The 27610-nt window shown below is 42.9% G+C and overlaps 1 protein-coding gene across 1 annotated transcript in view; it reads right to left on the bottom strand.

Annotated features, from left to right (window-relative positions):
* RELL1 (RELT like 1) overlaps nt 1-27610 on the bottom strand; it is a 73503-nt gene that overhangs the window by 34365 nt on the left and 11528 nt on the right. The window contains exon 2 of the mRNA XM_061164539.1: nt 1296-1520. Within this exon, the coding sequence (XP_061020522.1) occupies nt 1296-1520 (225 nt within the window). The remainder of the gene's footprint in view (nt 1-1295; nt 1521-27610) is intronic.

Raw genomic sequence — 27610 nt, forward strand, 5'->3', positions numbered from 1 at the left:
CCTATTCTTCTTATTAGAATCTAATTCAACTGCAACAGTAAGGGTTACTATATGAAAGAAGTCAAAGTGTTAGGTGCTCAGTCGTGTCCAGCTCTTTGTGATCCTATGGACTGTAGCCCGACAGGCTCCTCTGTCCATGGGATTTCCCAGGCAAGAATATTGGAGTGGGTAGCCACGCCCTTTTCCAGGGGATCTTCCCGACTCAGGGACCCAACCCTAGTCTCCTGTGTCTACCAGGACTGCAGGTGGATTCTTCACCATCTGAGCCAGGAAGCCCAGTGGTTAAAATATACTGAGTGCCATTTGTGACAAACACCAAATGTATCTTCTCTCTAATTTCACAATACTCTTACAAGGTGAAGATTACTATCCTCGTTTAAATTAAAATTTTAATTAAATTAATAAAATTAAATTTAAGTTAAACATAGCGGTGATTTAGAGCATATTAACTTGTCTAAGGCCACAAGATAAATAAGAGTAAATGACTTAGTAGTTATTTAATAAATGAAAACAAAGTTTCTAACTCTAGGTGTGGTTCCTATAATATTTACAATGATGCTACACCACAGTATCTGCCTTTAAGATGGATCATTTTGTAAAAGTATTGCTGGGGGTATAGAGAAAAGGGAACCCTTGTGCACAGTTGGTGGAAACATAAATTGGAACTGCCGCTATGGAAAATAATATGGACATTCCTCAAAAAATTAAAAATAGATCATATGATCCAGCAATTCCATTTCTGGGTACATACCCAAAGGAAATGAAAACAGGAAGTGAAAGTGGAAAGATATATGCACTCCTATGTTTACTGCAGAATTATTCAAACTAGCCAAGATATGGAAACATCCTAATGTCCATCAAAGAATAAATGGATAAAGAAGATCCATTGATCAAGTAGTCAATGAGAAGAAATAGATGTTTTTCTGGAATTCTCTTTTGCTATGATCTAACAGATGTTGGCAATTTGATCACTGGTTCCTCTGCCTTTTCTGTACTATAATTATCAAACTTGGAGAGAGACTACAATTGAATGATTCCTACCCTAAAAACAACTGACAATTATGTGATAGAGGTGTTAAACATCACTACAACGGTAATCATATTACAATATATAAATGCACCAGAATAACGTGTTGCACACTTTAAATTTACATAATGTTATTACATCAAATATATTTTGATGAAAAAAGATGGATCATTTGCCTTACAGAGACAGAAAACATACATGACTCATTTCTTATTAAAAAATTGTCTGCACTCACATTCCCACAAAAAAAAAAAATCCATATTTTTACCTATCTTTTCAACCTTTTCTCCTTCGACATCTTGCTCAGCTTCTGTTGTACATCGATAGCCCTTCTTCTTAAGCAGGTGGCAAATGAGGACGCCAAAGAGACCCATGACGAAGAACACAGGGACAAGGGCATACGCGATATATTCCGGGTGTCCATTCCCAGTGTTGTTCGTGGGCGAGGGCGTCGTCTCGGTTTTGGAGGGTAACGGATGGCTGCCGCTATGATCTGAGGAAGAAACATACACAGCCGCATCAGATGTCTACTGGAGACAAGGAACATCTGACAACCTTGGGAAATGTTCCTGTTAAATGTGAAGCTGTTTCCAAAACCACAGGCCAGGCAGAGGCTGGCAGGTCCAGCAGGACAGGCACATGGGCTTGAGCTCCTATCCTGACCCTGCTACTCATAATCGGGGCCACCTTGGGGTCATTTTTTTTTTTAAGCTCTCCAAGCCCTTAGTAATTCTAAGCATTTTATTTATTAATTCCTTTTAAAAAACATATTCCATGCAACAGGAATAGATAAAGCAGGCAACATGTTAAGACTGAAAGAGTTTTACTCAGAATCATGGTCGGTTTCGATCTGGAAGTGGTAAATTCTGTTTAGGGAGCAGCAGAAACAGGAACGAAAACGGGGGCTCAGAATTGAAACCAAGCAGCTCATCCTGAATCAGGTGGTTAAGAATGTGTGTTCATCATTAATTTGACCTCTAGGAAACACTTGAAAATACTATGAATTGAAAGTTTGTGATTTACAGACAGGTGTCAGTCATTTAATCTCATAATTATCACACCATGGAAAAAGCTGAGGAAGATATGACTCTAAATTAAATTAGTGAAACATGAATTACAGAGATGCACTGTAGCTGAAAGGTCAGACTGCCTAGCATAAATAATTGCTTGGCCACTAACTAGGCATGTCACCTTGAATAAGTTTTTTAACTGCTCTGTTCTCAATTTCCTCATCTGTAAAATGGAATCAAAACGATTGTACCTTTCTACAATGGTTTCAAAACGTGGCCCCAAATTCTTTGGCAGTCATTGTTTTAAGCCACTAAGTTTTGTGGCAATTTTTTATATAGCCAAGTAACTGGGAGACTATTTGTTAAATTCATAGTGAGGATCACACACATTAATGTGTAAAGCACTTAGAGTATTTAGGAAAAGATAAGCACTATTAGAGTGTTTATTCTTGGGCTTCCCTGCACTCAGGTGGTAAAGAATCCACCTGCAATGCAGAAAACCTGGGTTCGAACCCTGGGTTGGGAAGATCCCCTGGAGGAGGGCATGGCAACCCACTCCAGTATTCTTGCCTAGAGAATCCCCATGGACAGAGCAACCTGTTGGGCTACATTCCATGGAGTTGCAAAGAGTCAGACATGACTGAGTGACTAAGCACAGCATATAGAAGTGTCTAGTTATTATCCTGATAAAACTGAACTACCCAATACCGTAATCACTAACCACAAATAGCAATTTAAATTTAAGTCAATTAAAAATAGATAAAATTTAAAATTCAGTTCCTTAGGTGGACTAACCACATTTCAACAGTCATATGTGGCTAACTGGTTCATATTAGACAGGTCAGATAAAGAACATTTCCATCTTCCCAAGAGCCTCTTGATAAAGGTAAAAGAGGAGAGTGAAAAGCTGGCTTAAAGCTCAACATTCAAAAAGCAAAGATCATGGCCTCCGTTCCCATCACTCCATGACAAAAAGTGGGGAAAAAGTGGGAACAGTGGCAGATTTTATTTTCTTGGGCTCCAAAATCACTGCATATGGTGACTGCAGCCACAAAATTAAAAGATGCTTGCTCCTTGGAAGAAAAGCTATGACAAACCTAGACAGCGTATTAAAAACCAGAGACATCACTTTGCTGACAAAGGTACATACAGTCAAAGCTATAGTCTTTCCAGTGGTCATGTATGGATGTGAGAGTTGGACCATAAAGAAAGCTGAGCACTGAAGAATTGGTGCTTTCGAAGTGTGGTGCTGGAGAAAACTCTTGAGAGTCCCTTGGACAGCAAGGAGATCAAACCAATCAATCCTAAAGAAAATCAACCCTGAATATTCATTGGAAGGACTGATGCTGAAGCTGAAGCTCCAATACTTTGGCCACCTGATGCAAAGAGCTGACTCATTGAAAAAGACCCTGATGCTGGGAAAGATTGAGGGCAAGAGGAGAAGCAGTGACAGAGGCTGAGATGATTGGACGGCATCACCGACTCAATGGACATGAGTTCAAGCGAACTCAGGAGATGGTGAAAGACAGGGAAGCTGGGCCTCCTGCAGTTCATGGGGTCGCAAAGAGTCAGAGGCGACTGAACCAGTGAACAACAAGAAGTTATATTGTACAGCCCTGTTTAGACTACAAAGAATCATTAAAGAGCAAAATGTTGACTGGAGAATCTCTGTTAGCTACCTCAGCAATTTAAAAATAACTTTCAAATCACAAAGTAACTATTCACAATTAATGCCTAAGATACTGGTTAACTTAGGTAGGCTTAATGTTTCTTCAATTTACACTAATAATCTGCTTAGAGACACCATGTCTATCTTTTTTTCTTCATCCTTAGCTGATTCATATCTGAATTCTGAAAAACACTGAGTCCAAATCGATAGCAAAGGTTGTTGTAACATTATTTATAAAAAGTCAAAAAAACAGCAACAACTGCATGTTTGACAATGGGATAATAATAAAGTATCTAAGTCAACCATTGTCTATCCATTTGATGGAATAATATGCACCATTTAAAACTATTCATGAAGATTTTGTGAAGATATAGGGACATACTTATAATCTAATATTGAATTTTAAAAGATGGATTCAAAAACTGTACATACTGTAGGATCAAACTAGTAAAAAAAAAAAAAAAGTACATGAAGGTATAAACTACACAAAGAAATAACCAAAGTAGTAAGTGATTCTTGGTAATTGGATAATAGGTTAATGATTAATTATATTTCTATGCTTTTCTGTAATTTTTAAAAATTCTTACATATGTACTACATACGTACCAAGGCGGTAGACACTTTAAAGAAAAAAAAAGATACAGAGCAGAGGTTGTGAGCCATTTGAGTCATAGATCACTGATCCCTTTGTAAACCTGTTGGATCCTATGGTTCCTATTTCAAAATCGTGCTTCCAAATTCTGTAACCTCTGGACCCTAAGGTAACAGAAGTGCAAGTGACTTGATAAGGATGACGCCCAAGCATCTGCATGAGTAACACAGTGAACACTGGTGCCATTCACTCAGATGAAAAATATCTGGGAAAAAAAATCAAGTTTGAATGGTGCTATGGGTTGAATTTTGCCCCATGCCCAATACATGTGTGGAAGTCCTAACCCCAAGCACCTGAGAACGTGACCATATTAGGACACGGGTTCTTTTTACAAAGGTAATCGAGTTAAAATGAAATGTTTAGGGTAGACCCTAGTCCCACGTGGCTGTTGTCCTTTAAAAAAAAAAAAAAGGAAATTTGGAGGCAGACGAGCACAAAGCGAAAACATCACGTGAAGACAGAGATTAGAGTGATGCTTTGGAGAAGCCGAGCAACACCAGGATTGCCAGCAAACCACCAGAATCCACAACAGAAACGTGGAACAGACAGATCCTCACAGCCCTCAGAAAGAGCAGCCCTGCTGGCCTCATCTCGGAGTTCCAGCCTCCAGAACAATAAGACAAGAATTGCTCCTTTTTAAGTCACCCAGTGTGTGGTGTTTTGTTACAGGGGCCCTAGCATGTATTAGCATATACGCTTCTGTACTTGCACAGAGAAGACAAAACTCCATGTGTAGTTTTGAACATGTAGTGACAGAGGTAAGCAGGGGCCCCTCAAATGGAAAGACCCACTGAGCAACTGGATCCACTCCATGAGGAACTAGGAAGAGAAGCCAGGACTCTAGCTTGGAACACAGAAGGAGTTTCCAGAAGGAATGAGCAGCCAGCTAGGTGAGATGCTTCAGGAGAGAGCAACTAAAATAGGAAGGAAATGTAAAATGGTGCAGCCACTGTGTAAAATAGAGGTTTCTCAAAACAACAACAACAAGAAGAATAGAATTACCACGTGACCCAGCAGCCCCATTTCTGGGTGTCTATCCAAGAGAACTGAAATAGGATCTTGAAGACAGATTTGCACTGTCACGCTCTTCACAGCATTATTTACGGTAGCCACACCAAAGGAACAACCTAAATGTTCAGATCTTTGAGCTGATAAAGAAATGTGACATGTACATATAATCAGATCCCATTCAGCTTTTTTAAAAAGGAGGAAAGCTCACCATAAAGGCAACAAAAATGGACTAGAAGACATTGTTGTCATTGTTGTGGGTGTTGTTCAGTTACTAACTCATCTCCGTCTCTTTGCAACCCCACAGACTGCAGCACACCAGGCTTCCCTGTCCTCCACTGTCTCCTGGAGTTTGCTCAAACTCATGTCCCCGAAGTCAGTGATGCCATCCAGCCATCTCTTCCTCTGTGGTCCCCTTCTCCTCCTGTCTTTAATCTGTCCCAGCATCAGGGTCTTTTCAAATGAGTCAGTTCTTCACATCAGGTAGCCAAAATATTGGAGCTTCCGCTTCCGCATCAGTCCTTCCAATCAATAATTCAGGGTTGATTTCCTTTAAGATTGACTAGTTTGATCTCCTTGCAGTCCAAGGGACTCTCAAGAAGACATCAGGCCAAGTGAAACAAGCCAGTCGCAGAAGGATGATTACTGCATGATTCCACTTATATGAGATTATCTAAAACAGTCAGATTCACAGAATGAGCAGCATGGTGGTTTCCAGGAGCCAGGGGCAGGGAGAAACGGTACTGCTATTCAATGGGGATAAAGTTTCAGTTATGCAAGATGAATAAATCCCAGATATTTGCTGGATGGCATTGTGCCCTTAGCTAACAATACTGCATTGTGCACTTAAAAATTTGTTAAGAGGGTAATTCTCATTTTAAGTGTTCTTACCACAGTAAAAAATAAAATAAAATAAACAAATAAAAAGAAAAAAGAAACACCCTAAGAAGAATCTTTCTAAAGAGAATTGAGAAAAACTGAAGACAAATTGGGCCACGTAGAAGTTTGCATAAGAACACATGGAAAATCTTTAATTGCTGACTTAGGAAGCAACTTGGAATTTTTTTTTTTAACTATCTCCTTGTGCTTTGCTACCTATTTCTCCATAGTTTCTTGAAGTAAAATCCTAAAACACATACATACATCATATATAAAATGAAAAAATAAATACAGTAAAACAGGGAAGAAACACCATTCAGTGGGAGATCTTTATGGCCTTGGAGGGAGCGGTTTTTCATAGACAGAAGGGAAGACTAGATTCCCTGGGCTGAGGCGCAGAAACAGCTCAGCTTGCTCTTTCGAGAAGCTCGATCTGAGCATTAAGGGTAAGGGAGTTCACCTTCAGCATGAGGGGAAGAAATTTTTCTTTGCCTTTTTGAATTTTTTTTTTTCCCAGCTGCACTGCATGGCACACGGGATCTGAAGTTCCCCAGCCTAGGGTTGGGCCGGGCCCCGGCAGTAAACGCGTGAGGTCCTAACCACTGGACTGCCAAGGAAATCCCTGCAATTTTTTTTTAATGACTGAAAGCAGAGTGTTTCTTTACAGGCAGCAGAAAAGGAGCCAAAAGGAGAGTCTGAGACGGTGTGTAGAGTGATGACCTTGAGGACCTGGAGGAGATGGTTTCCGTAAGGAAGGAGGTGGATTAAAAACTCGAACAGGTAAAAGGACACCTTGTCCTCCAGAGGCAGGGGGTCCACGAGGGAGTCCTTTAGGGTGGGCGGAAGGACCACAAATGGGAGCCTCCGCTGTCTCTGAAGGTAAGAGATGGCATCTGTTGAGACCCCAGGGAAGAATAAGGGGCCTGTGGGGATGGTGAGGCTTAGTGGAGGGTCTGCAGGAATGGGAGAGGACTGCAAAGGCATTCGGGGCACAGCTGAGATGGACACCCCAAATCTGCACCTGGGCTAACCCATGCGGGAGGGCCACCAGAGCAGGGAAGAAAAACAAGAGACCCAAGGGAATTAGACACCAGGGATCAGGGTGAGAAAGGAGTGCAGGCCAGAACAGAGGAAGGAAGAGGTTGGTTTAAGGTAGAAGAGGTCTAGAAGTGCTGGAAGTCTAGCTCAGACTGGTCTGTTACTCCTCTGTTACTACCAACAAGAACTACCACCAGCACACTTATGGAGCATTTACAAGCCACCGCTAAGCTAAGCATTGACTCTTCAAAGCAAACTTCGGCCACAGCTACGGGTATTCTCCCCATGCTACAGATGGGAAAGGAAGCACAGAAGGCTCACAGTCTTCTCAAGGTCACGTTGCTACTACACGGCAGCACCTAGATTCATGCCCGGCAGTCTGGATCCTGCCTGCATGGACGCTGCTTCCTCCTCCCTGCCCTGAGGTCATCATTTACCAACTCTTCTGTTAAAATGCGAAATGCTGCTTTGCTCTCATATTTCACAACTGAGGCCAAAGGCTCCCCAGGTCTCAAAACTGAGTTCCAATTAGCACAGCAGGAAGTAGGATGCTTTGAAAATGCCTACTACCAGACCTCAGGGCAGTTTCCTGGATGAACAAGTGTAAAACTGAATCTGTCCTCCATCTCTGAGCTCCCACCCAATTCCCAAATCACAGCTCATCTTATACAGGCCACAACCTTAGGTCCCTCAGCCTCTTCAAAACAAGCCCATCACCTCATCTTTAGTATCTTTAGTATCCTCCACACACACCAACAGCCATTGAAACGGGGAGTGTCTCAGCTCTTACTGATAAACATGACTCCCTTCCATAACATCACAAGTAATTCATGTCCAACAAAAGGGGTTGTCAAAATCCTTTGCGTTTTTCCTAGACCCAATCACATTGTCTTAATTCACTGCATTTTGAGGACACATTAGTATTGAGTTTTGCCAAGATCCTGTTGACAAAGTCACAAAAGAAGGCATGAAACGGAGGAAGAGGTATGAGGAATGGCTCAAAGTCAACCCCCCAAAATCAAAAGCAGTTTTCTAGCCTGGTTTCCAAGTAATACTTAAGTTTCCAACTGACCCCAATGGTAACAGGAGCTGAGAAGCAATGGCGCAGAAATGGCATTCCTCAAACCCAGTGGGCGTAACGTAAGGGTTGCTAAAATAACGGGGAAGACGGTGATAGCCTGAGACTCCAGATAAGGAAGCCCTCATGACTCCTCCCAAGCAGCTTCATTCCAGCCAGGGCCAAGAGCATTTTGATGGTTCTGATAGCAAGTCTATCAGGAAAGGGGTACGTTCTCAGAAGCTTCGGTGACCCAACAACTCTGTGATGGGAGAAAAGGACTTGGCTGGAAAGTAGATAGCCTACCCAGCTTGGTTGGAACATTGCTTTTAAACACACTCACACACCCTAATTTTTTTTTTTTTCCAGCAAAGACATTCAAATCACAGGACCCAAAAGCAGCCTATTTTTGGACTACATCACTGACTAGGAGGGCAAAATCTGCATTTCTCTAAAGGGGTTTTTCTTCCACCAGCTTTTCCCTGGCTGCCTCTGTGATTCACCTCTCTGTGCCTCAGCCTGGTCAAATAGAATATTATGTGCTGGTGCCCATGTCCCTGGTTCCTGACACTCCATACTCAACCTTCTTCAGCTCCATCCACAATTCCCTCTGGGTTGGTAGACCACACAAACCTACCCTCCTGTGTCCACAAGGCAAAATCCCCCAAATTCTAAAGATAAGAAGTCTTCTACCGCATTTCACAGCAAAACTCAATCTGCCAAACTCACTGGTAGCCAAACTTGATCTGATATGAGGCTATTTACAAACTCTACTCCAGAGTCTGCTGCACAAATATGAATATACTCGATGAGACCTCTCAAAGGGGCTTGGGCCACGGGGCTCAAGGGTGTTCGAGGGTCACAATCCTATGAGGTGCGTATTCATTAGAGAGAGGAACTGGAGGTGGGGGAGGGTCTGTCACTTGCCCGGGGTCACACGGCTGGAAACAAGTAACCGCCTGGAGGAAAAGCCAAGCAGATCTCGTTTCAGGACAATGCTCAGAGCCAGCTCACACACGGCCTCTCAACCCTACTCCGGCTGAGCTAAGATCTATTAGCTCCTGAAAAACAACCTCCTTTATTAAGCTAATTGTTGAAACACAGTTAAATCAATTATGTACATAATGAAAGGGCAGAATGCAAAGCAGATTCTACAAAATAAAATCATTCCCAATTATTTCTATTTTTGGCTACAGAGATAACCAAGGCCATGGAGCGCTTAGCTTAAGAGACACCCCCACCCCCAGCACCACTGACCAAGATACAGCATTTGCCCAAATCTTAAAAGCTTAAAATGTATGAAGAGAACAAATGAGCATATATGGAAATTGAAACACAATGAACTTCAGTATATAAATAAGCCCTAAACTTTGTAGTGAAACTTCAGGCAGCTACCAGTTTCCAAAGGCCTCCCAGATAGACAGCTGCTACACCCCCCTCGCCCCCTCCACAGCTGTGACAAGACAGAAAGGGGAAACCCAGACAGGACCCACCACCCAGAGTCCACTCACCCATGACACAAAATCCCTCCCAACGAGCACAGCCATTCAGTTACCTTTACCTTGCTGAATTGCTTGAAACACTACCTTGATACTGGAAGATTCTCTTTTTCAATTTCACTTTTTTATTTTTAACTGGAGGACAATTCCTTCACCGTGTTGTGTTGGCTTCTGCTGCGCTTGATTCTGGACAACAAAACCCACTATAGGAACAGATGGAGGCCCAGAAAGCCTTCCTCAGAAAAACATGCATAAATCAGCAATGTCTAGCTGTGAACCCCTGACTGACACGTGCGTTTGGCTAAGAGGTCCCTTGAAAAACGCAGCTGGCTCTGAGGTTTCTGCTCATACCCGTGAGAGACCAGCTGCATCTGCGCTGGGCTTCGTCGCTCAGTCGTGTCTGACTCCTTGTGACCCCACGGACTGTAGCCCACCACGCTCCTCTGTCCATGGGATTCTCCAGGCAAGAATACTGGAGTGGATATTCTTCTTGGAGAATACCTTCTATCCCTTCTCCAGGGGATCTTCCTGACCCAGGAATCGAACCAGGGTCTCCTGCATTACAGGCAGATTCTTCACCATCTGAGCTACCAGGGAAGCCCCAGATGCACCCTGGAGGGTGCTAACATGGAGTGCTCAGGGCAGCAGGAGCACCCCAGGATCCAGAGACAGGCATTAAGCATGGGAGAGAAAATCAGGGAGGAGGAAGTACCCAAGAATTCAACATACCAGGAACGCTCACCAGGAAAGCTACTTGCCTCCCCCAGCACTTGGCTAAATGTGGCTTCAAAGAGCTTTTGTTAGAAATAATAAGACAAAATGAGGTTTGTAAACCTGATGGCAACCTGGTTCCAGATTTTAAACAATAAAAATTCTAAAACAGCAATAAAGGCTAATGAGGACAACAGGAAAATGGATTAAATGGTATTACAGACTTACTGTTTATTTTCTTAGCTATGATGATGGTGTTGTGGTTATGTGGAAGGAAGTCCTCAGTCCTACAAAATGATAGCAGAGGGATTTAGGTGAAATGCAACACTGTCTACAACTTGATTTCAAAGAGTTCAGCCAAAAAAAGTAGGTAAGTGGATGGATGGATGGACGGCTGGACAGAGAGGGTGAGTAAGTGAATACGGTAAATTGTTGGACCCAAGAGGTTCACACAGCAGTCCACTTTACTTTTCACCTTCTCTGTATTAATAAAGTTCTCTAAGTCCTATGTTGTCACTTTTTAAATAGCCCTTGTGGGAGCCTAATTATTATTTTTAATGGGAAAATGCATTTCAATTTCTAGCGTACTTTCCAATTACTCAAAACGGAATGTCTGGAGCGTAACCCTTCCTTAAGCCGCAGTTTCTTTGTATAAGTACCACAGGAGGTGAGAAGGGAAGTATTATAATTAGTGTGGATCCAAGGAGAAAAAAGACTTTATGTTAGGTTTCAAAAGAAAAACTGAATTTGGCTGGACAAAAAGGAAATAAACATTCTTGATAAGCAGGAGGTTGGTAGGACAAAACTGAATTACTCTTGAACCCCAGGTAGCAACCAGAACAAAGGACTGAAACTGGGGTGACGTCAATATAGAGATACAAAAATACTTAAAAATAATGCCAGAAACTGTAAATATTTGCCATCCCAGGTTTCCATTTAAACTAGAATGGGAAAACTAACTCTGCAGAGTAAAAGTTCCTATCATTCTCCACAACTGTCTCAGATTTACCATTTAAAGTGATTTCTTAAGGCCTCAGAACTTTCTGACCAAACACAACTCTTCAAGGGCGCCAAAAGATTGAACACAGAAAACAACCAGAGCCTCGCAGCAACTCCTTGGGAAGGGAATCAGTTTAGGATACAGGTGTTCTGAGAAGCCAAGGAGTTCAACTTCTAGACTCTTCCTGAATCTTCCAGAATACCTCAAAGGTTTGCATTCAGACAACACAGAAGTCTCATCTAACCTGAGCACACCCCCATGGGGTAAAGTCAGCTTGCCAGTGTCCACACTGGGGCACAGGCCAGGAAGCCACCCGCCATGCCTCTAAGACAGAAAAGGCTGAGCAGCTCTGCGGGGAGCCCCAGGGGTGGGCACATTATGGGGTGCTCTGAGAGGGGTGTCGCTGTTCAGTCACTCGGTCAAGTCCGACTCTTTGCCACCCCATGGACTGCAGCGTGCCAGGCTTCCCTGTCCTTCACCATCTCCTGGAGCTTGCTCAAACCTGTATCTGCTGAGCTGGTGATGCCATCCAACCATCTCATCTTCTGTCATCCCCTTTCCTTGCCTTCAATTTCTCCCAGCATCAGGGTCTTTTCCAATGAGTTGGCTCTCTGCATCAGGTGGCCAAAGTATTGGAGCTTCAGCTTCAGCATCAGTCCTTCCAATGAACATTCAGGATTGATATCCTTTAGGATATCCCAAGAAAAAGAAAGGCAAAAAAGCAAAATGGCTGTCTGAGGAGGTCTTACAAATAGCCGTCAAAAGAAGAGAAGCAAAAAGCAAAGGAGAAAAGGAAAGATATACCCATTTAAATGCAGAGTTCCAACGAAAAGCAAGGAGAGACAAGAAAGCCTTCCTCAGCGATCAATGCAAAGAAATAGAGGAAAACAACAGAATGGGAAAGATTAGAGAGCTCTTCAAGAAAATTAGAGATACTAAGGGAACAGTTCATGCAAAGAATAAAGGACAGAAATGGTATGGACCTAACAGAAGCAGAAGATACTAAGAAGAGGTGCAAAGAATACACAGAGGAATTGTACAAAAAGGATCTTCATGACCCAGATAATCACAATGGTGTGATCACTCACCTAGAGCCAGACATCCTGGAATGTGAAGTCAAGTGGGCCTTAGGAAGCATCACTACGAACAAAGCTAGTGGAGGTGATGGAATTCCAGCTGAGCTATTTCAAATCCTGAAAGATGATGCTATAAAAGTGCTGCACTCAATATGCCAGCAAATTTGGAAAACTCAGCAGTGGCCACAGGACTGGAAAAGGTCAGTTTTCATTCCAATCCCTAAGAAAGGCAATCCCAAAGAATGCTCAAACTACCACACAATTGCACTCATCTCACACACTAGGAAAGTAATGCTCAAAATTCTCCAAGCCAGGATTCAACAATACGTGAACCATGAACTTCCAGATGTTCAAGCTGGCTTTAGAAAAGGCAGAGGAACCAGAGATCAAATTGCCAACATCAGCTGGATCATCAAAAAAGCAAGAGAGTTCCAGAAAACAATCTACTTCTGCTTTATTGACTATGCCTTTGACTGTGTGGATCACAACAAACTGTGAAAAATTCTTAAAGAGATGGGAATAGCAGACCACCTGACCTGCCTCTTGAGAAACCTGTATGCAGGTCAGGAAGCAACAGTTAGAACTGAACGTGGAACAACACACTGGTTCCAAATAGGGAAAGGAGTACGTCAAGGCTGTATATAGTGAACTTGTTTATTTAACTTATACGCAGAGTACATCATGAGAAATGCTGGAATCACAAGCTGGAATCAAGATTGCCAGGAGAAATATCAATAACCTCAGATATGCAGACGACACCACCCTTATGGCAGAAAGTGAAGAGGAACTAAAAAGCCTCTTGATGAAAGTGAAAGAGGAGAGTGAAAAAGTTGGCTTATAGCTCAACATTCAGAAAACTAAGATCATGGCATTTGGTCCCATCACGTCATGGGAAATAGATGGGGAGATAGTGGAAACAGTGCCAGACTTTACTTTTTTGCGCTCCAAAATCACTGCAGATGGTCACTGCAGCCATGAAATTAAAAGACACTTGCTCCTTGGAAGTAAAGCTATGACCAACCTAGACAGCATATTAAAAACAGAGACATCACTTTGCCAACAAAGGTCTGCCTAGTCAAGGCTATGGTTTTTCCAGGGGTCATGTATGGATGTGAGAGTTGGACTATAAAGAAAGCTGAGCACCGAAGAATTGATGCTTTTGAACTGTGGTGTTGAAGAAGACTTTTGAGAGCCCCTTGGACTGTAAGGAGATCCAACCAGTCCATCCTAAAGGATATCAGTCCTGAGTACTCATTGGAAGGACTAATTTTGAAGCTTAAACTCCAATACTTTGGCCACCTGATGTGAAGAGCTAACGCATTTGAAAAGACCCTGATGCTGGGAAAGACTGAAGGCGGGAGGAATATGTGACAACAGAGGATGAGATGGTTGGATGGTATCACCGACTCAATGGATATGAGTTTGAGTAAACTCCGGGAGTTGGTGATGGACAGGGAGGCCTGGCGTGCTGCAGTCATGGGGTCACCAAGAGTCAGACATGACTGAGTGACTGAACTGAACTGACCCTTTAGGATTGCCTGGTTGGATCTCCTTGCAGTCCAAGGGACTCTCAAGAGTCTTCTCCAACACCACAGTTCAAAAGCATCAATTCTTCAGCATTCAGCCTTCATTATGGTCCAGCCCTCATATCCATACATGACTACTGGAAAAACCATAGCTCTGACTATATGGACCTTTGTTGGCAAAGTAATGTCTCTGCCTTTTAATACACTGTCTAGGATTGTCTTAGCTTTTCTTCCAAGGAGCAAGCGTCTTTTAATTTTATGGCTGCAGTCACCATCTGCAGTGATTTTACAGCCCAATAAAATAAAGTCTGTCACTGTTTCCATGGTTTTCCCATCTATTTGCCATGAAGTGATGGGATTGGATGCCATAATCTTAGTTTTCTGAATGTTCAGAGAAGAGTGTAAGCAAGGGTACTGCCCAAGGTGCTGTGGGGCCCAGGAGAGCTCAGCAGTTTGGACCCCAGCTGAATCCCCCCTCCTCTTCTCCTATTCTCTTACCCTTTCCTCTCCTCTTTCTTTTGCTATTTTCACACTTGTCCATTTGGGGATTTTTTTTTTTTTTTAAGTCTTTAGTTACCGTAGCACTGTCAGGCTCTTGAAAATGGGTTGAATGGCTGGAGGACAGGAGTGGAGTGAGACTTTTATAGACCTTTCTGTGCCTTTCAAATCGTAAACTATGGGGCTTCCCTGGTAAAGTGGTAAAGAATCCAGCTGCCAGTGCAGGGGACACAGGTTTGATCCCTGATCTGGGAAGATCCTGTATGCCACGGGGCAACTAAGGCTGTGCGCCCCAACTACTGAGCCGGCGCTCTAGAGCCCAAGAGCCTCAACTACTGAAGCCTGGACGTCCTAGAGTCCATGCTCCACAACAAGGGAAGCCACCCAATGAGAAGCCTGTGCTCCGCAAGGAAGAGTGGCGTCTGCTCATTGCAGCTAGAGAAAAGCCCACGCAGCAGTGAGGACCCAGCACATCCAAAGATAAACAAACAAAATTATTTTTTTTTAATTGTAAATTATATCCACTCAAGAAAGAAGTGTAATTTATTTAAAGACATTCTTGCTATGACTGCACAACAATGGGACTTCAGAAATTTACTATTCACTTCAGATTCTTTTCTAAAGGTGGTGTGTTATAAAGAATGAGTTGCTATAAGAAGGTAACCCCAGAGCAGCATTTACCTAGTGTCTGCAGTCTCCAGGAAGTGTTCTATCCACAGATGCTTCATACACAATTCCAGTTCATTTCCACAACATCCGTAAGGTAGGTTATCTCATTGCCCCCATGTGCAGATGAGGTCCACAGGGGTTCAATATACATGGGGTTCAATAACAAGTCCTAATGTGTGGTGGGACAGGATTTGAGCCAGGCCATGTGATCCCAATGCCCCACACTTTTAGCCACATTGTTTAGTAGTGTCTGGAAGAATGGAGATTGGTCTTCAGCTTTACCTGGTTAGTGGCACATGCCTCACAGTAACAGGTGGGTTAAACCATCACCATTGACCAGAGAACTGGGCTGAGACCCACATCCACATTCATCCACTCAAATGCCCTAAAGCTGCTTTTCTCCAAATGACCCTATTATCTATGATAAACACTGGAATCTGCATGCATCTTAAGTGTAAAAAATCATCTTCATGGAAAAGGACTAAAGTCAGCGAAAGAAGTATGACATTTGTATTGAATTTATTTTTTAAAAAATTCTCAGCAGCTTAAAATGTCCCAATATTAATTTTAACTACAAAATAGCAAAAGATCACTCTATAGTAGAACTCTGATTCCTCCTTAACTATTCTATTATGAAAATAAAAGGAAGACTTGCCCCTATCTATTGAAAAGCATCTTGTTCACAGTGTACATTTTCACATTATTACTCACAAACTATTTTACTTAGAAGCAATTCTATAGCCATCACAAACATAATCTGTGCTAACAATGTTCATTACAAGGCATCTAAAAATCAGGAAGAAAGAAAGAAGAAAAGGAGGAAGGAAAAATAGAAAAGGACAAAGAATCTTCCATCATACACATTACTAGCTTGAGACACCGACTATATAGGATATAAAAGTTTCCACGCAGATGACTCGACCCTTTCATTGTTTTATCTTAAACCTCTAATCCCAAGGAGGTAAACAAAAGGGTGGATGAAAATTCTCACTTTGCAAATAAATCAGTTATGTAACATGACATCAAAGGGGAGAGGCAGAGAAATAAGCCAAGTAGAAAAACCAACACTTAGAGCCTGTAACAGCCTCCCCACCCACTTTACTGCAAACACATGGTTGGGCATACAGTAGCCAATGTTAAGAAACCCAACAGAGGTGACAGAATTCGCAAGAAAAGCCCAATTTAGGTCAAACATGCCTATTTCCCCAAGTAGCAGGGAGAAGGTCTTTTTGTTGTACGCCGGACCCCGTCACAATTCTTGGAACACAGTTTTGCTGTGCTACGCTTAGTCACCAGTTGTGTCCGACTCTTTGCAACCCCATGGACAGTAGCCCACCAGGCGCCTCTGTCCATGGGATTCTCCAGGCAAGAATACTGGAGTGGACTGCCATGCCCTACCCCAGGGGATCTTCCCAGCCCAGTTGGCAGCACCTTAAACATTTGCCACATGGAACCTGTGAATCGTGAAAGCAGATTCCATCCTCCCCGAGGGGGTCCTCAATTACTGAGCAAGCATCCACTTTCACTGTAACTGGACCAGCAGTTTTGTTAAGATGCTATTTGATGGAACAGAATGGCCAATGTAATGTCTTCATTTGCCAAATACTGACAGCTTTTAAAAACATATATAAATAGGTTCTTGTCAGAGTTTAGATGACTGATCCACCCTGCAGCTTTACCCATTTATTAGGTAAGCCCTTTCCAAAAGGTGTACATATACTAGCAAACTTCTGTATTCTTCCAAATCAACAGAAGTTTCCCGTTAGCAGACATTCAAAGGAAGGCCCACAAAGAGCAGGAGGTACCCAAACCCAGTGGGGGAACTGGCCCTGCGCTGCATTTTCACCAAACTGGATCCCTTTCCACACTGCCGTGACCTGTCAAGGAGCAGAGCTGACATGCCCTCACCAAAGGCACTGCCCTCTTTCCGCAGGGGCATGGGCCCCAACAGATCTGTTCCTGCACACTCCTCACCAGATACCAGGCAGGGACTAGGTCAGGAATTATTCAAAATACGGGAGGAAGCTAACTGGCAAGTGCCAGGACAAAACCACCAAATGGGAAGAGGAGGGGCCAGGATGGCCTATGTCTGGCAGACACTGCAAGAGAGGGACCCAGGGAGGAAGGGGTTTCCTTAGGAACCAGTGATTCCACCGAGGGGGCGCTGACACGGAGGACCAGGCTTCCAGGAACTAGGTCCCTGGATTTCTGGATACAATCAGCCCCAAACAGGGTGGGAGTCCAGCCAAGTAATTTCCACTGCGCAGAAGAAAACACTTACTAAGCACGTGGGAAAATAAAGGGTGTTGCCGAGCTGGCTGGTGCTAGTAAGCAAGGGCTTCAGGAGGGAAGCCTGCCCGGCGCCCAGCCCTACAGAGAGATACTGACAGATTCTCAGGAGGGGTGTTGGGGGCTCACCATCCCACTGCCAGGGCCTCTGGGATACTCCACCACTCTATCGCCAACTGCTGACAGCAGCAAACCTTCACCGAGTGCTTATATATGAGCCTGGCATCTTTACTTGCTTTTTTTTTTTTTTTTAATCTTCAGGACTCTTAGGTGTTACAATGAAACCCATCTCAGAAATGTAGGCATTAAAGAACAAAGTACTGAAGTCAAAGTCACTCATCTGGGGAATGGCCAGGATTTGAACCAAAGTCTGCTGTGAGCAAGGCATGAGCTCTCAACCAAAGCTGCTCCCTAGAAAGAATTGAGGCAAAGCAAAAGCAAGTTTTTTCTTGGCTGCACTGTGTTCATTCAACTTGCTTCCTGGCTGTGAGAACCCAGGCAAGTCCATTAACTTCCTGGTACCTCAGTTTCCTCACCTATAAAATGCAGATAATAACAGAATGGTTTCTGAGCAGGAAATGAAATGAACTCGGATTTAGCAGAGGTCTTTGCACAGAGTAAGTGCTCAGTAAACATTATCAAACCAGTTCAAGGAAATCAACCCTGAACACTGACTGGAAGGACTGGTGCTGAAGCTGACGTTCCAATACTTTGGCAAGCAGATGTGAAGAGCTAACTCTTTGGAAAAGACCCTGATGCTGGGAAAGACTGAGGGCAGGAGGAAAAGGGGATGACAGAGGATGAGATGGTTGGATGGCATCACTGACTCAATGGACATGGGTTTGAACAAAGTCCAAGAGACAGTGAAAGACAGGGAAGCCTGGCGTGCTGCAGCCCATGGGGTCGCAAAGAGTTGGACACTGAACAACAACAAACATTATCCAGCATTGCAGCGATGTTTGTTACCGGTGGTAACAAGTGTAAACGCTGCTATCCTCACAGTTCCCAGCTCAGCTGGAAACACAAAGCCAAGATACAGGAGACTGAAACTAAAGAACGTGAGCCCGACTGGAGTGCAGTGTGATATGTGGGGAACAGAGCGATACCTTAAGCCCTGAAAGCAAGGAAGCAGCTGCCCTAGGAGGCACTCTCGGGGCCCATCTTCAGCTCCCACAACACGGACATCAGTCCAACTTCTCTTCCTTCCAGGAACAGGAAGCCGGTAACAATTAAACAGAAAACTACAGAAGTCCTAAACACAGGGTTTTTCCAATTAGTCACAGGTTAGGTCAGGCAATGTTCCTACTAGGCAGGCATGCGGCCAGCCTTCTGGGAATATGGGAACTGGCGAGCAGAGGTGATACATGTGGAAGGTCACGGTCCAGTCCCTGCAGGGAAGTCACAAGTCCTTTGACGCAAAGGCTCCCCTGGGGCTGTTAGCGCAAAGGGAAAAGAAACTAGGATATTTTCTATCCTAGACCGCTTCAGAAAAGGCAAACAGAGGCAAGATTAAACAGATGTAATTAGAAAACCCTAGATACAGAAACTGGAGAAGGCAATGGCACCCCACTCCAGTACTCTTGCCTGGAAAATCCCATGGACGGAGGAGCCTGGTGGGCTGCAGTCCACCCGGTCGCGAAGAGTCGGACACGACTGAGCGACTTCACTTTCACTTTTCACTTTCATGCATTGGAGAAGGACATGGCAACCCACTCCAGTGTTCTTGCCTGGAGAATCCCAGGGACGGGGGAGCCTGGTGGGCTGCCGTCTGTGGGGTCGCACAGGGTCAGACACGACTGAAGCGACTTGGCAGCAGCCGCAGCAGATACAGAGAATCTGATTTTGAAGGGGAAGAAATGAACGTCAATAGCCTGAACTCAAATAAGAACTCTGAAAACCAGCAGCAAAGGTTAGACACATAGAAAAATACTATAAATAATAGTCATATACTGATGTATAGTATCAGTGCTTTGCATAATTACTAGACCAAGCACTTCACAGGTATGAACTTGCTTAACGCTTACAATAATCCTATGAGGTAGGCACTATCATTTTCAACTCCATCTTCCAGATATGAAAACTACAGCGCAGAAAGGTCAAATAACCTACACCAAATCACACAGATAGCAAGTAGCAGAGGTGAGTTTCTAATCCAGGCAGCCTGTCTCCAGAGCCCCAAACTCTGCTCTATTGCTTGTGAGAGTTAAGAGTTTTAATATTCAGTAAAGTTCCACAAAATGGGATTATCCATGGCTCATCTCCATGGTGAGTTAGAGTCTTGAGTAGAAAAATCTATGGGTAATTATTACTCATCTAATTCAGTAATAAACTGAGAGTGAGAGAATGGTGAATCACCTATTGGGAAGAGAAGATACATTTAAGTTATATTCTCTCCAAGTCAATTTATCTATTTTTTGGCATCAAGTACTAATTAAAAAAAAATTCCTGCTATGATTTATAAGAATCAAATCAAAAAAGCCATCTGATCTGCATTCAACACTGTTGAAACTGCTGATTACTTATTGAAATTTCTAAACTTCTCTTTGACTTTTAAAACAACAGAAGCTATTCGCCTGAAGGAGTCAGATTTACCATATCCCTTTGCCCAAAATGATTGCAATTGTTAATGAAAAATATTAAGTGAAGGAATAAAGTCATATTTTGAGCTAACATGATCTCAGTTTTTATTGAAAGAAAAAAATACCAAAACGTTTACATTAGTTATCACTGAGTAGTGAGATTATAGGTTATTTTTATTTTCTTTTTAGTATTTTGTATCTTTTGTTGGTGGAATTTGAGAGTATTTTTTTTTCTTTTTTGATTTTTAACATTTTCTAAAATGTCCTGATGGCAGTCACTACAGTTGTTGGTTTTTTTTTTTCCACTGCAAGTAGAAAGTCAGCAAAGAATCTTCATTCCTATTAAGTTGAACCCTATGAAACTGTTGTCATTGCAGGTCAAAAACAGTGGAAGACTGGTAATTTCATATGGCTTATCCTAATAGTAAGGTAATGCCGTAGAGGTAAACCAAAATACTGAAAATGCCTTAGTAAGGAGACCACCTATAACTGCAGTCCATAATATTTACATACTGGATATCCCACTGACTCAAGGCAGAGAAAATGCTATGCAATCTTTGGTCTACACCTTAGGAGAGAAGGCTCAACAGAAATCACAGAGAGGTGTAACTTCTACTTTTATTACACTATAAAACACAATGTAAATATATAAGTAATATGGCATGGGCCTGATCATTTTTTTTCTTTCCCACTATACTTTCTTTTAATCAGTGTTTCTTTTTCTCTACTTTTGGCTGGGCTGGGTCTTCCTCGCTGTGGCGACTTCTCTTTGGTTGTGACGAATGGGGCCGACCCCTCTTGGCGGTGCCCCGGCTTCCCAAGGTGGTAGCTTTTCTCGTTGTGGACCACGGGCACTAGAGCACACAGCCTTCAGTAGCTGGGGCATGAGGCTCAACAACTGCAGCTCCCAGGCTCTAGAAAACAGGCTCAGTAGTCACGGCCCACGGGATTAGCTACCCCGCAGCATGGGGGATCTTTCTAGATCAGAAATTGAACCTGTGTCTCCTGCATTGGCAGGTGCACTCTTTACCACTGAGCCAGCAGGGAGGCCCCACTACACTTTTTTTTAAAGCCTTTTCAGTCTTTAAGTAGTAAACAACCATAATTTCAAAGAGATTATTACGGCCACAACGTTTTAATATTATGAACTGATGTTTCCCAGTGGGAAAGATGACTGTTTCATTTTCCAACAGCCAATTCTCCATCACCAACTGGGTGTCCTGCAATTCACTTCAATTCTGACACCAGCTCCCCGTAGTTAGTGCAAACCCCACAGGTTTAAGGGCTCAGTCCCACAAGGACGGCATCCATTTCAGACACCAACTGCAAATAGCATCTATCAATTTAACCAAAATGCAGTACTTGGGTACAATCTCCAAAACAACAGAATGGTTTCTGTTCATTTCCAGGGCAAACCATTCAATATCACAGTAATCCAAGTCTATGCCCCAACCAGTAATGCCAAAGAATCTGAAGTTAAATGGTTCTATAAAGACCCACAAGACCTTCTAGAACTAACACCAAAAAAGATGTCCTTTTCATCACAGGGGACTGGAATACAAAAGTAGGAAATCAAGAGATGCATGAAATAAAAAGCAAGTTTGCCCTTGGAGCACAAAATGAAGCTGCTGCTGCTAAGTCGCGTCAGCCATGTCCGACTCTGTGAGACCCCACAGACGGCAGCCCACCAGGCTCCTCTGTCCCTAGGATTCTCCAGGCAAGAACACTGGAGTGGGGTGCCATTTCCTTCCTCAAAATGAAGCAGCACAAAAGCTAATAGAGTTTTGCCAAGAGAATGCATTGGTCATAGCAAACACCCTCTTCCAACAACACAAGAGAAGACTACACATGAACATCACCAAATGGTCAACACCAAACTCAGACTGATTATATTCTTTGCAGTTGAAGATGGAGAACCTCTATACAGTCAGAAAAAACAAGACCAGGAGCTGACTGTGGCTCAGATCATGAGCTCCTTATTGCCAAATTCAGACTTAAATTGAGAAAAGTAGGGAAAGCCAGTAGGCCATTCAGGTATGACCTAAATCAAATCCCTTATGATTACAGAGTGGAAGGGACAAATAGATTCAAGGGAAAAGCTCTGATAGACGGAGTGCCTGAAGAACTATGAACAAGGTTTGTAACACTGCACAGGAGGCGGTGATCAAAACCATCCCCAAGGAAAAGAAATGCAAAAAGGCAAAATGGGTGTCTGAAGATAGCTAAGACAAGAAGAGAACTGAAAGGCAAAGGAAAGATATACCCATCCGGATGCAGAGTTCCAAAGACAGATAAGAAAGCTTCCTTAAGTGAACAATGCAAAGAAATAGAGGAAAATAATAGAATGGGAAAGACAAGAGATCTCTTCTAGAAAAGTAGAGATACCAAGGGAACATTTCCTGGAGAGATGGGCACAGTAAACGACAGAACCAGTATGAACCTAATAGAAGCAGAAGATATTAAGAAGAGGTGGCAAGTATACACAGAAGAACTAAACAAAAAAGATCTCAATGACCCAGATAACCACAATGGTGTGATCCCTTGCCTAGAGCCAGACATTTTGAAGTGCAAAGTCAAGTGGGCTTTAGGAACCGTTACTACAAACAAAGCTAGCAGAGGTGATGGAATTCCAGCTGAACTATTCCAAATCCTAACAGATGATGCTTTTAAAGTGCTGCAGTCAGTATGCCAGCAAATTTGGAAAACCTAGCAGTGGCCAGAAGACTGAAAAAGGTCAATTTTCATACCAATCCTAAAGAAAAGCAATGCCAAAGAATGTTCAAAATATTGCACAATTGCACTCATTTCACATATAAGCAAAGTAATGCTCAAAATTTTCCAAGCTAGGCTTCAACAGTACTTGAACCAATAACTTCCAGATGTTCAAGCTGGATTTAGAAAAGGGAGAGGAGCCAGAGAACAAATTGTCTACATCCGCTGGATCATAGAAAAAGCAAGAGAATTCCAGAAAAACATCTACTTCTCCTTCATTGACTATGCCTTTGACTGTGTGGATCACAACAAACTGTGGAAAATTCTTAAAGAGATGAAAATACCAGACCACCTTACCTGCCTCGAGAAATCTTTATTTCTATATACAGAGAAATGTGTATGAAATCTGTATACAGAGAAATCTGTATGCGGTCAAGAAGAAAGAGAACCAGATATGGAACAATGGACTGGTTCCAAACTGGGAAAGGATTAGGTCAAGGCTGTATATTGTCACTCTGCTTACTTAACTTATATGCAGAGTACATCATGAGAAATGCCAGACTGGATGAAGCACAACCTGGAATCAAGATTGCCAGGAGAAACATCAACAACCTCAGATATGCAGAAGACACCACCCTTATGGCAGAAAGTGAAGAGGAACTAAAAAGCCTCTTGATAAAGGTGAAAGGGAGACTGAAAAAGCTGACTTAAAGCTCAACATTCAAAAAACTACGATCATGGCATCTGGTCCCATCTCTTCATGGCAAATAGATGGGGAAACAATGGAAACCATGACAGACTTTATTTTCTTGGGCTTCAAAATCACTGCAGATGGTGACTGCAGCCATGAAATTAAGAGACGCTTGCTCCTTGGAAGGAAAGTTATGACAAACCTAGACAGCATATTAAAAAGCAGAGACATTACTTTGCTGACAAATGTGCACATAGTCAAAGCTATGGTTTTTCCAGTAGTCATGTATGGATATGAGGGCTGGAAGATGGCTGAGTACTGAAGAACTGATGCTTTTGAACTGTGGGGTTGAAGAAGACTCTTGAGAATCCCTTGGACTGCAAGGATATCAAACCAGTAAATCCTAAAGGAAATCAACCCTGAATATTCATTTCAAGGACTGATGTTGAAGCTGAAGTTCCAATACTTTTGCCGTGTGATGCGATCAGCGGACTCATTGGAAAAGACCCTGATGCTGGGAAAGATTGAAGGCAAGAGGAGAAGGGGATGGCAGAGGATGAGATGGTTGGATGGCATCACTGATTCATTTAACATGAGTTTGAGCAAGCTCCAGGAGATGATGAAAGACAGGGAAGCCTGGAATGCTGTGGTCCATGGGTCATAGAGAGTTGGACATGACTGAGGAACTGAACAAATTTAACCAGGCTAACCCACCACAAACTCAACGCTTCCCGGGATCTCCATCAGGTTCAACAATTTGCTGTGATGACTCAGAGACCTTAGGAATGTGGTACACTTATGATTACAACTTTATTATAAAGGACACAGTGTAGAAGTGGCCAAAAGGAAGAGATGCATAGCACAGAGTACAGTGCGGGGGGTGGGGGTGGGGGACAGGGTGGTGCAGACCCTCTGTGCTCTCTCCAGACACACCACCCTCCCGGCACATCCACAGATTCACCAGTCCAGAAGCTCCTTTAGCCTCCTTGTTTCAGAGCTTTTATCAAAGTTTCAAGAAATTTCATTACATAGGCATGATCATTGTGAAGTCACTGGCCTTTGGTGATTAACTCAGCTGCCAAGACCTCACCCTTCCCTGAGTTCAGGGGATGCAGCTAAAAGTTCCAACTCTCTGTAACCCTGAAGTTGGTTCCTCTGGCAACTGGCCCTCATTCTGAAGCTATCTAGGGGCCCACCAAGAGTCATTCATTAGGGTGAACTCTGGTATGGTCTATAGGGCTCATTGTGAATAACGAAAGACACTCTGATCACTCAGGAAATTCCAAGGATTTTAGGAACATGGGATAAAAGCCAAATATATAACCTTTGTTATATCACAATGACTCCAGGTCAAGAATTTATTTACACATCAAGATGCAGCACTGAACAACATGGAAAAGATCAAGTATTTTATCATATGGTTCAAGCAAAAGAATTCTCCTTCCCTCCTTGAAGACACCCCCCACCTTCCTATCCCACCCATCCAGACACTAAGACACACCAACTCGACTGTCTCTGTACCCCCATTTTCATAGTAAATAGGCACCCCGTGTACACTAAACTACTTTCAAGTGGGTTATCTTTCCTCCCCCAAATATATTCAGTCACATTATAAGAAATCAAGGGACTAAGAAAATGGACTTGCCAGAAACGACGGAGAAAGAGAGCCCTTAGCCAAGCAGGATTTAAAAAACTGACCCAAAGTTGATCTGCATGTTTTATTTAAAGACACTGCCCGAAACACTGATGGCCAACACTGCCCTTCTGACCTGGACCCTGGAGAGAGAAGAAAAAAATGAGAACTTGACCAACAATAGGGCAAAAACTGGGAACACACAACAATCCTCTAAAAACAAATGCTAAGCAATAAAGAATTCAGGAGTCAAGATGATTTGTACAGTTTTAGAGGATTCACTCTAACTTAAGATACACACAAATAGCTGGCTTTTACCATTAATGAACACTTTTTGGTCTTCATACCACCAAGACTATTGTTGTTAAGTCGCCCAGTCATGTCCAACCCTTTGCAACTGTATGGACTGCAGCATGCCAGGCTTCTCTGTTCCTCACCATCTCCCGAAGTTTGCCCAAGTTCATGTCCATTGCATCAGTGATGCCATCCAGCCATCTCACTCTCTGATGCCCTCTGCTCCTTCTGCCCTCTATCTTTCCCAGCATCAGGGACGTTTCCAGTAAGTCAGCTGTTCACATCAGATGACCTAAGTACAGGAGTTTCAACTCCAGCGTCAGTCCTTCCAACAAGTATTCAGGGTTGATTTCCCTTAAGATTGACTGATTTGATCCCCTTGCTGTCCAAAGGACTCTCAGGAGTCTTCTCCAGCACCATAGTTCGAAGGCATCAGTTCTTGGTTCAAAGGCACCAAGACCATATATTGCACTTACTTCATGATTCTAATTTCCCAGCAAACTTTGAGGACTTGTTTCTATCTATATATCACATGCATTATATTAAACCTATACATTATAGAGGTCATATTCATATTAATTGCAAAGGACTAATAATATTCTTTAGACTCTCCAAACTGCTTTGAGATGTATTAAAAACACATATATTCATCCTCTCTCCTCCTTCCCAATCTCCCTCCCCACCCCCAACCCTCACCCTCTTTCTCCAGATGAGGAAACAGAACAGCAGGCTCAATGGCCTTGCTGAAATTACTAGGTCCATGTCTGGTACTCAGGTCTTATTCAGCTCAGCATCTGGGGCTTTTCCATCACACTGCAATGCCTGAGGGCCCCCTCTGGTCCCCTACCCTCCACCCCACCCCATCCTCAGCCCCTGACCATCTACACAATAAGCACCTAGTTTCAGGAGCCCCACAGCCTAGCATCATTCTCCCTTCTGCACTAACTTCTCCTGACCTACCTCCACACCTCTGCACACACTGGGCCTTTTGCTGGGCTGCCATGCCCACCCTCCCTTTTAAGGTTTGCTTAACATGCCAAGTCTTAGGCTCTCAAGGCTTTTCCACCCCTCCTATCAGAAGGAAAATATTCTCTGAGATCCCATGTGGCCCTTCATTCGTAGGTCTCGGATGATCCCAAACACATCCTCCTTTATTCTGTAACGATTTGTATTCAGAGCTTATCTCCTCTGCCATTTCCATCTCAAATTTGTGGAGAACAGAAACCAAGTTTGTTGTTCATTTCACATACCTACACAGCACCTAACAGTATTTCAAAGAAGGTCCTCATTTTTAAATGAATTGCATGTTGTTTGTATGGAATATCTACATGTTTTACCTGCAAAGACTATTAAGATGCTGACTTGGCAATTGTGCATAGGAAATGAGTCTTACCTTCAAAACCCAGCTTTCTTGGCTCTGGGTTTAAGCAATAGCCCATGCCTCTTTTTTTTTTTTTTTTCCTATTGGTAGTGGTTCTGTATTTTGCTTCATTAGAGGAGGAGTAGATTGGAAAGAACTGAGGAAGTTGCAGAAGCATTCAGGTCATACAAACATGCAAAGAAAAATGAAGGAACGCCAGTTCATCAGCCATCTGCCACTTTACCAATGCCAGGAAATTCCAGGCTGCCGTTTCTTATAATGTGAATAATTCACATGATTGTGTTGGAGACTTCCAGCTATGAAGAGCTGTTGGAATATTTGGAAATTAGTGTTTCCAAGTTATACTGAGACAGAAAGCCCAATGAATTCTTCCAGCTTCCACCCGTTACAGGAATCTCTGAGAACCACATTATGTTGGTTTATGCATGGGGGAGGAAGGTTTGGCATGTTACTGATACTGAAAAGAATTGTTGTTTGTTTTTAACCCTACCTACCCTGTGACATTTTATATACAGGTTCTTTTTCCTTTCTTTCTTTTTCTGCTTATTTTTATTGAGGTATAATTGATGTACAGTGTTGTATTAGCTTCAGGTATACAACACAGTGACTAGACATGTATTATAAGATGCATTATAAGAAGATCACCACAATAAATCTGGTCACCATCTGTCACCATTTAAAGGTATTATCATATTATTAACTACATTCCCTA

This window comes from Dama dama, chromosome 17 (genome assembly GCF_033118175.1).
Source record: "Dama dama isolate Ldn47 chromosome 17, ASM3311817v1, whole genome shotgun sequence".
Classification (NCBI taxonomy): domain Eukaryota; kingdom Metazoa; phylum Chordata; class Mammalia; order Artiodactyla; family Cervidae; genus Dama; species Dama dama.